Below are 10,380 nucleotides of genomic sequence, written 5' to 3' on the forward strand. Positions count from 1 at the left end.
CTTTGAACCTTTGTCAATAGAGTGGTATAACCACTTGCTGAAGTTCTCTAAAATATCCGGATCTACATTTTCACCAATAACAGTAGTAAAAGGGTGCTTTAGGTAGAAAATTTTAGGTCCAACCGAGCTGCTGCCCCCAGAACTGTATAGAGGGATAAATGGTGATCGGGCATGCTTTCCCGGGTGCCTCATTCTCCCCAGATGCATAGGTGTTGCATCATCTTGTATGGGCTCGCCAAACATAACCAACCGGGATAAGTTGTCAGGCAACTCAAATTCATATAGTGTGACCCCATTCTTCTCAACTCCTGATCCTTCTGAATCACCTAGATCCACATACTCTGCATCTGCACCTTCATTGTCATCTTCCTCGATGACCTGCTCGGTCTGAGCTGCTATTGTCACTCTGTGAATTGGGGACTGTGCATTGATATCTTCCATCACTGTAACACAATTCATATCTTACTTAACAAGAATGTTGAAATTTATAAACAACAAGAAAATATCTCTGAATGACAGTACGATACCTGCTTTGTCCTCATCAGCTGCAACTTGAAAATGTGTATATAAATCACCATGTATATAAATCACCATGTGATGGAAGATTTTCTTGACCAACTGCACCTTCAACATGTTCTATTTTATAATTAAAAATGGTAAATACTACTGGATAATGGTGGCTTGAAAGTTGTAGCATATAAACTATCAAAATTATAGATAATTTGTGGATAAGTGTAGATATGTTGTATATTCACTGACACAATTGTAGATACTTTGTAGGTATTTTGTAGATACCTGTTTTGGTGGTGCTGGCCTGCACTTGTTCCCCAATATTGAACTGAAAATGCTCATTTTTCAAGTCTTTTTGTTGGTCATTATTTTTTGTTGAACTGCCAGCAAACTGAATGTTTTATGTTAGTTTGTATAAATTTTAAAAATATATAAATTGTTTTGCTATAAAAATAAAAGTCAGATCTTACCTTTGCATCATCTTGCACATTTCTACTGTTTATCATTTGCAAAACAGTCTGCACAGAATCATTTATAAACACTTGAAGGCTATCGAGTTCTACAAAGACAGCTTTCCTAAAATCTTCAAGCTTTCCATCAACCTACAAGTTACAATACAGTAAGTTGTTAACTTCATAATTTGTCCTAACATACAATGCAAAAACATATGCAATTATATAAAGATATATATCAGAATTTACAAATTTGGAGATATTTGGTAGACAGTTTATGAAATGTAGATATATTGTTTATATGTATTACCTGCGCAATTCCTTTTTCTAATTTGCTGATCTTCTCAGCAATAGACTCCGTGTCCTCTTCTCCATCTGTTTGTTTGGGTTCCAATGTAGGAGGATCAGCATTGGGAAACTCAGATGTTTGTTCACCTTCTTGAACTTTGTACTCAATTTTGTCGGGCAAAATCCACACTGCAATCTCTTCTCCAGATTCAACTATGTTGGTAAACTTAATGAGGAAAAATAAACTAGTTTGATCAAGGTAGACAATGTAGAATAATTGTAGATAATTTGAAGGTAATTGTATAATCATAAAAAAGGAAACTTTACCTTTATCCACTCAGGCTTTATCATCTTCTCTTCAAAGGCAGCTAACCAAATCTGCCCCTCACTAGCTGACCATCTTAGTATGCGAGGTATTGAGTTAGAACACCTCGTAGCTAGATCAGTGCTAACGGTAGAGCAACACTCATAAATCCATACTTGCAATGCTAGTGAGCATCCCCGTATGAGATAAGAATGTACATACGGATTTAGTCTGTGCCTAACAGATTCCATCATCTGGCTGAAAGATTTAATACCCCATGGGTATGACTTATACTGCCCAGATTCTACCAAATAGAACCTAAAGTGATCTACAAAAGAAACATGATCTTTGTCCGAAGGACAAATGAAAAATTCTAAAAGATAAAGGATGCACAACTTCACCGCATCCTCATCGTTTACCCAGGATTTAGTGGTTACTATCTGTTTCAAATAAGACTTCTACACTCTTAATTTGTTAGGGAAATAACTGCTCATTATTTTGCTAACATAAGTGGGAGTATAACCAAAATCAGTAACCTGGGTAACACATCTTAGACCAGTAATTAATGCAAACTCACGCAATCCAAAATTTAATGTTTCACCCTTTAACTGTACAGAAAAATATGATGCATTGGATTTGGTCAATTCATACTTCATCAGAAGATGAATGGCTTGGTTTTGCATGCATATGGTGGGAAGAGACAGTAAGTATCCAAAACATGTCTTTTTGAAAAGATTCAGCCCATTTGAGGATTGAAGCTCTTTAATGTGGCTAGGAATGCTAGGATCACACAAAGTGTGGAATCTAAGCACCCCATAATCAACATTATGTGGGGCAAAGAACTGTCCATTCTGCATAAATAATAAATTAATTCACATTAATAAAATGCATAAAAAGGATAAATTCATCTACATTTTATCTACAACAAAACTACAAATAATTACATAATATCTACAATTTAAAGCATTTTCTACAATTCCGCTTTAAATAGTACAAGTTACCTAACAGTATAACTACAAAAAAAACTACAAAATATCTACAACTATAAAGGCAGAACATCACAACTACAAATAATCTTCAAAATTAAGACAATTAATCTACACTTGTCTAAAACACGTATAACACAGATTTTACAATCCTAAACCAAACTAAAAAATTAGAAAAGAAACTAATAAATGTCTACCTTCGCCAATGATTGGTTCCGAACAATTTTATGGTATTTTTTGGAATGTTTCTTCATTTTTAAATTTTTCGAACCAGCAGACACCTTTAATTTCTTTCCTGTTCGAAGATTAGGGACCTCTTCTACAAAGTCGTCGTCTACATAAATCTCTTTTCCTTTTCGTTTGACTTGTGTTGACTGGTGTAGAAGTTTCTCCAGCATCTACATCAAGTTTTTGTTTGGTTCTCATCTCGACTCTGATTTGTCGGGGAGAGGAACTATGAGTACTCTCTGCAATTGCATGTGGAGATTTGCCTTGCTTTTTGGGTGATTTTGGGGATAAAACACCCAAATCAAATGAGGGGATATCAGCTACTGCTGATTTTTTAGGACTCTTTTTGAAGCTTTGTTGTTCTTCATTGATGAACTTCAATTGGAGTAAAATGGGGAACCAATTTGTTTGAAGGGGTTCTTCAATTTTCTGTGAATTTAGAGGGAGATTGGGTGGTTTCAGAAGATGGAAAATGGTAAAAAGAACGTGGGTATGGGTAAAAAGAACGTGGGTACGGGGCTGAGGGGTTAGGAGAGAGAAAGTAAGTGATGAGTGGAGATACTGGAATTGAACGGAAATCCTTTAATTAAGGAGTAAAAAATATCTCATTAATTATACCCTTAATTAATTATGGTATAGAAATGGTAATTTGGTATACTAAGTGTAATTAAGTCACACCTTAAACATTGAGGATAAAAAGGTTTCCTATGTGGCATAGGAATGTAAAAATTCCATAATTAAATCTAAACTAAAGGTGAGAATGTGAATTAATGATTTTATGATAAGTATATACGCCAAGGCATGTATTAAATATTATTTGTGTTGGTGCAAACATCGGGTGTGAATACATTACGGTATGACTAAAAGATAAATCAATATTTAAAATTTTCATTAAAAAAAACTAATTCGATTTGCAAACAGTGTTATTAATTTCTAATACACATTTTCTTTCAGAAGCTTTTCTTTTGTTGTTCGATCAAACACCGAAACACAAATGGACCATAGCGATTTCGAGGATTAAAGGTTGACAAACTTATTCTTTGTCGATCCTTTGAGTTTTCAACTTAGCAAATTAGTCCTAAACATTGTACAGGATGTAACAACTCTAGTACCTCTTCATGATTTTTAACAAATTGCAGTTTCAGTACCTCGCATAAAAAATTATGCTTTAAATTTTCCACATTTATTACATCGTATACCCGAACTCTTCAGAACTCAGATCATCTCATTACGCTCTCTAAGTTCTCTAAAATGGTATACAATTTCTTCTTCCTTGTTTCATTCTTATCATAAGCTCAGTGAATTTATGAAATTTTTTAATATAATTTCGTTAACTTTTTTTTTTGGAAATTTCTTTGTTAAGGTTCAATCAGCAAAACCCATCTCAAGCCCAGTACCCATTACATGGTACCCAACCCTAGCTGTGTTCATGCTTGCAATTGGCCTTATTGTAACTGCTTCCTTCTTCATGTAAGCGCTTGATTTGATTTTAGTAATACTGTATTTTTTTTCCTTTGAGATATATAGAAATTTTATTTAGTGGATCTAATAGTTCGAGATTAAGGCGTAGTTGATTAATAGTATTCGTTTATGCTAGTAATTGAAGCGATTTGTGTCACTGTTGGTTGATTGCATTAACATTTGTGAGAAAAGGGGTTTTGAAGATGGTTGCATTTTGTGAATAAGGAAATTAAATAACATGAAATTGTTAATTTGACTCTGTTGCTTCTTTCTTAAATGGCTTTATTCAATATGATGTGTGGGCTTGCTCACATTGCCGGTCTCAAGCCCGGGTAAAGGAGGAGGGTTGCGGTAGGCTGCAGCCAACATAAAACCTGTCAGTTCGTGATGAATCCTCATAATGCAGTCTATTCAATATTGCTCACATTGGCGGTCTCAAATTGCTAATTCATGATAAATACTCATAATACAGATGTTGTTGCTCTATTCAATATGATGTATGATGTTTATTACTGATAAATATTGCCATTTATGTTGAAGAAATTATGCTTTAGTGGTTTGGTTGTATTAAAATAGCTTGAGATTAAGCACAATTGTTGTAGCTGTTTGTTGTTGGCTATGTTGTGCGAACTCTCCAAAATGCCACCACACTCGTGTTGGATCCTCCAAGAATCACTTCTTTTGGAGGATCCGATATGCATCAGGCGACATTTCCAGAGAGTCCGAGCAACATAAGTTGTTGGTTGCATTAAATTGATTAAACTGTGAAAATGATTACTCACACAGAGTATAATTCTACAATGTTAAAGAGTACCAGTCTGCTGTGTGACTGATTTTCCGGGCTCTACAAGTCATGTTGTGTTTTCATCTTGTGACAAATCTATGAATGTTTGACAGTTATGAAGCTACTTCTCCGAGGAAATATCGCAGTCTAGCGAAGGAGCTTACAACTGGAGCAGTGGCATCTGTTTTCTTGGTATGTGCACTATAATGATTTCATCTCTCGTTTTCAGTCTGGTTTTGTTGTTGATATTTGCTTGTTTCTATTCTTCCTCTCGAGCCGAGGGTTTGGAAATAGCCTCTCTACCTTCCCAAGGTAGGGGTAGAGCCTGCGTATATACTACCCTCCCCAGACCCCACTGGTGGGATTTCAGTGGGTTTGTTGTTGTTGTATCTCGTTTTCACACTGGTTGCTTGTGTTGACTCCTTTCCGCACCTCATGCAGGGTTTTGGATCCTTGTTTTTGCTACTTGCTTCAGGCGTATATGTTTGATCCATCACAACATGAAGTTTTGTACTGCTGTTTCTACATGAATGGTTTTGAGTATTGCAGTTGGTTTTATATGATTTATGATTGAAGATAGCATCTGTAGAACTGATTTGTAACTGAATGGCAAATTGGAGAACTTGTTGAAAAATTGACTGAGGTAAGCGTGATGCATTTTGAAACTTTCTATTGTTGGAGTTCAGTGCATATAACGTTAGTATTAAAGAGCTTGTTGAAGTGTATGGATGTAACAAACCATGATGATTTATAGAATTGTCTATAAACGCAACAACACGAAGCAGAAAATACTCTCTATGATGATTTATATGAGTGTTATCATCAATTACTTTGTAGAAGAGCAATTCGAGGTAATTTCGACAAGCAAGCAATAAATCCATGGATATAAATGATTGGAGTTAGAGAAGATAAGTAGAGATAAATTATCACAAAAATGTGTGATATGCATGGATGTGTATATATAGATACACCCACAATATAGTTAAGTTGTTATACCCATATACCCAAAAAAAAAAAAAAATTATAGTTAATCCTATATGCATTGAACTCAAACAATGGGGATGTTCATGCCCTTATATCAGAAAGCTTAATAGACCAATCGATAAACATAGTTATAATTCTCATGGCGATGTTTTTAAACAAACAGAAAAAAGACGAACATATATTTGATCTAATAAAGAAACCAATGGATACAAAAACTTTAAGTGATTGAAGTTTACTAGTATTTTTATACTTGGCAAATATTCCTGATTTCTAAGTACCTTTTTCCAATTACTGCAGCTAGCTAAGCTGCTCACGAACAACATAAGAGCAAACACTGGTACAAAACATTTTTTAATCTTTACTAAGTTGCTAGTGCGGGAGCGGAATCTTGGAGTAATGGTAAAGTTGTTTTTATGTGACCAAGTCACGAGTTCAGTCACTCGCGCTTGCGTAAAAGTAGGTTGTCTACATCATACCGCTTGGGGTATGGCGCTTTCCCTACCCTAAATAAACGCAGGATGCTTTGATGTCCTTTACTAAGTTGCTAGCACATTGAAAATAAATAAAAATTATGTTAACTTATCATATATCATGAAAATTGAAACTTAGTTATAAAATCTCAAGTCATGATTATGTTAGATGAAGAGGAATGGTAGAGAAGAGTACAAGGGATTTTGAAAGCAAGATTCACCAAATTATAGGAAAGGAGAAGTCCATCACAAACAAATTGAAAGCAAATATAAAATAAAAACTTTCTTTTTATTCATTCATCAAAACATACATGATATGTTTCTATTTCCTTTCTAATTACCTCTAAACAATTCCTCTAACGCTCTCAAATTCCCCTCAACAAAGACTATAACAAACATCTCATTCCAAATTTAAATAAAAAAAAAAAAAAAAGGCAGCCCGGTGCACTAAGCTCCCGCTATGCGCGGGGTCCGGGAAAGAGCCAGACCACAACAAATAAAAACAACAATCTTTTTCAGACATCAACACATTGATAGTGCTTAAGAAGCCTATTTGCTTCTCTAATTCCAGTAAGATGAGCACCATGAGTTGTTGAATAATAGCATCTATGTGTTGCTTCACCTGCAAACAAAATCTGAAGTGGAGGGCAATTCTTTGAATTTTCACCATTATTTCCCACTTTTGGCAATGGCTCAGCCATAGAATCCAAATCATCTCCACTTGATCCAACTGCAATATGAGTATATGAACCCAAAAACAATGGATCAGTACCCCATTTACACTTCAAAACATTAGAAAACTTAACACAACTCTCTGCTGTTGCAGAATCTGAGTTCTTGAAATTCTTTGAGTTTGCTAGAAACTGTGACATTGTTGTCGAAACCCCGTCTATGATCTCGTTATCATCTAGAGTTTCCATCTCAAGAGCTTCATTACCTGCAAACCATGATACTATAGTACTTGACTTGGGATAAATTGGATGTATAAGAGCTGTCCTCCTAATCCATAAGGGAATTTTTGAGTGAAATAATTTCGTGTCTGATTGATGAAAAACCATTTGCAAGTATGGAAAATTCATCCCCTCATAGTCACATTCTTCAGTACTTGGACTAAGTTGCAAGAATAACTTGTCAACAACACCAAAACCAAGTCTTGAAATTGCTTCAGTCTTGAAACTAGGAAGCTGAGGGCTAAAAAAACCAGAATCGTCGCGAATTCCTTGTTTTAGTACCCCTAATGAGACTGTTACAATAACATGATCAGCATACATTACTGTTCCATCACTAAAATGTAACTTCACTGGCTTAGTACCATCACCATTTTCAAATTTTGAGCCACAGTCATCGTTTCGCCATTCAATTTTTGTGACTTTTCGGCCTAATTGAATCAAACCAGGTGGTAAAACAGATGCCAAAGATTTAACCACAGTTGAGTACCCTTTAGCTATAGTTAGTTCATCACCAGGAAAATTACAATACTGACTTTCTCCATTAAAATCTAAAGTACTCAAATCACCAGCTGATGAATAATGCCTATGTATATTCTCAAACATAGCAAAAATTCCTTCTTCAAGTGATTTTCTACTCCATTTATCAAACACTTCAACATTTTCTTGATCTTTCTTTAAATTCCAATAAAATTCAAGACCTTTCCTAAGAAAAGAACCAATACTTAGATTTTTAATACTACCATTTTCAAGATTAAAACTTTCAAGAATTTCTTTACATACCTCATCTTGAAAATTTCCTTCACCTGAAGAAAAAGCTAACATTTTGTTGAAAAATTCTGATATGGATTTAACAAGGGAAGAATTTACCTCATAGCCATTTTCTGTTATAGTCACTTTTTTGTCCATTAATTTACCTTCTTTACATTCCCAAGGCTTATTTGATTCCAATGAGTTAATTTCTTTAGCAATTTTATAAATTGGATTACCTTCAATTCCATGTATCCAAGTAGCTCCAATTTCAATTTGATCACCATTAAATTCTGAAGTGAAAATTCTTCCACCAATTCTATTTCCACCTTCAACAACACAAAGATCAAATAATTCATTTGATTTTTGTGTTGTGTAGAGTTTGTTAGCTGCTGTTAGGCCAGAAATTCCAGCTCCAATTATCACAATTTTTGGCTTTTGTGTCACCATTTTAGAGGGAAAAAGATTGAATAATTTGTGATATTTTTTGTTGATAAATGAGTTGTTTTTTTTTGTATGAAGTAATTGAACAAGAAACAAAGCTATATATAGGAGTGTATTATGGTGTTTATTACATTGGTTTATTCTGTTGTATTCAAGTTTTAAAGGTCTAGATTTTGAATAATGTAACAAATATTATATTGTAACCATAATTAACAAAAAAGAATCGTAAGTTTTTGGAAAAGAAATCTTTAACTTTGGTAAGCATTTTATTGACATTCCTCTAAAATAGATTATAATCATGTTTAAATTTCTAAATTTTAGTAATAACTCCAACTTTTGTTCAACAAACATTATATTGTAACCATAATAATTAACAAAAAGAATCATAAGTTTTAGGATAGGAAGTCTTTAACTTTGGTAAGAAATTGATTGATATTCCTCCAAATAGATTTAAACCATATTTAAATTTTAGTAATAATTTAATTCTTCAACTTTAGTAAGAAAATAATTGACATTCCTCTATTATAATCAACAAAAAGAATCATTAAGTTTTAGGATAGGAATTCTTCAACTTGGGTAAGAAATTGATTGACATTCCTCTAAAATAGATTAAAATCATGTTTAGATTTCTAAATTTTAGTAATAATTTAATTCTCCAACTTTAGTAAGAAAAATAATTAAAATTCCTCCAAACTAAATAATAACCTACTTTAGATTTCAAATTTCAATAATAATTTAAATGTCCAACTTTGGCAAGAGAATGATTGAAATACCTCTAAGATAAATTAAAATCTTGATTAAATTTATAATTTTAGTAATAATTTAATTCTCCAACTTTAGTAAGAAAATGATTGATATTTCTCCAAAATAAGTTAAAACCTTGCTTAAATTTATAGGATTCATTACTCCAGCTTTGGTAATAAAATGGTTGACATTTCTCCAAAATAAATTAAAACCTTGTTTGAAATTCTAAATTTCAGTAATTATTTAAGTGTTCTACTTTGGTAAGAAAATGATTTGACATTCTTCCCAAATATTAAAGGGGTTTTGACGCAGTTACCCACAAAAACAAAACTATTTACCCTTGTCTACTCATAATCTAATTACATTTCCTAACCATAGTAGGTTTTGTGGGGAATTTTCTCTTTATTCTCCAATTCTTTTTTATTTCTATGCTTCTTTTCTTTTCTTTTTTCTTTTTTCTCGTTTTCTTCTTATTTTTTTCTTTTTTCCTATTCTAATTTCATTTAACTTCTTTTTTTTATATTCATTTTCTCTTCATAATCTAATTTCATTTACTATTTTCACTATTTTTTATTATTCTTTTTTTATATTATTAGTAAAGAATAATCAAATTGTGTAACAATTAAATGTAGCTAATACAACCAAAAAAATATTAACTAATATTTGATACCAGTATAGTATATAGTTATACCAACAGGGTATACAATTGTACGCAAAGAATTAAAAAAAGTTTAGTTCAATTATTAAACTGAAATAATATCAGTTGTCAATAAAAATTTCAAAAAATTCTAAAAGGATCTAATTGTAAGAGTATACCGTTACATTATATAACATCCTATAATATTTTTTTATCTTTTTTGCATTTTTAATTTGCCTCTCACGCTGGATAAAAGCTTAAAGCAAATTAAAAGGGAAAAGGCAAGTGAATTTACGGGTAATAAGTATACTATTACAGCATATTGTTACAATATCTTGCATATTATTACAGTATACCATAATAATATATTTGTATTCTATAATGGTATATT

General features: G+C 32.8%; 2 protein-coding genes across 2 annotated transcripts; one reads left to right on the top strand and one right to left on the bottom strand.

Annotated features, from left to right (window-relative positions):
* Nucleotides 1-3,912: 3,912 nt before the first annotated feature.
* Nucleotides 3,913-5,809, top strand: LOC109207871 (transmembrane protein 258-like). The gene is made up of 4 exons (XM_019370873.1): nt 3,913-4,022; nt 4,132-4,238; nt 5,127-5,205; nt 5,455-5,809. The coding sequence occupies exons 1-4, from the start codon at nt 4,020-4,022 to the stop codon at nt 5,500-5,502; spliced, it is 237 nt and encodes a 78-aa protein (XP_019226418.1). The 5' UTR covers nt 3,913-4,019; the 3' UTR covers nt 5,503-5,809.
* Nucleotides 5,810-6,881: 1,072 nt separating this feature from the next.
* On the bottom strand, nt 6,882-8,614 carry LOC109207866 (probable polyamine oxidase 5). The gene has a single exon (XM_019370867.1). It carries the CDS (start codon nt 8,612-8,614, stop codon nt 6,983-6,985), a length of 1,632 nt encoding a protein of 543 aa, XP_019226412.1. The 3' UTR covers nt 6,882-6,982.
* Nucleotides 8,615-10,380: the final 1,766 nt, after the last annotated feature.

The sequence above is a fragment of the Nicotiana attenuata genome, unplaced genomic scaffold (genome assembly GCF_001879085.1).
Source record: "Nicotiana attenuata strain UT unplaced genomic scaffold, NIATTr2, whole genome shotgun sequence".
NCBI lineage: Eukaryota > Viridiplantae > Streptophyta > Magnoliopsida > Solanales > Solanaceae > Nicotiana > Nicotiana attenuata.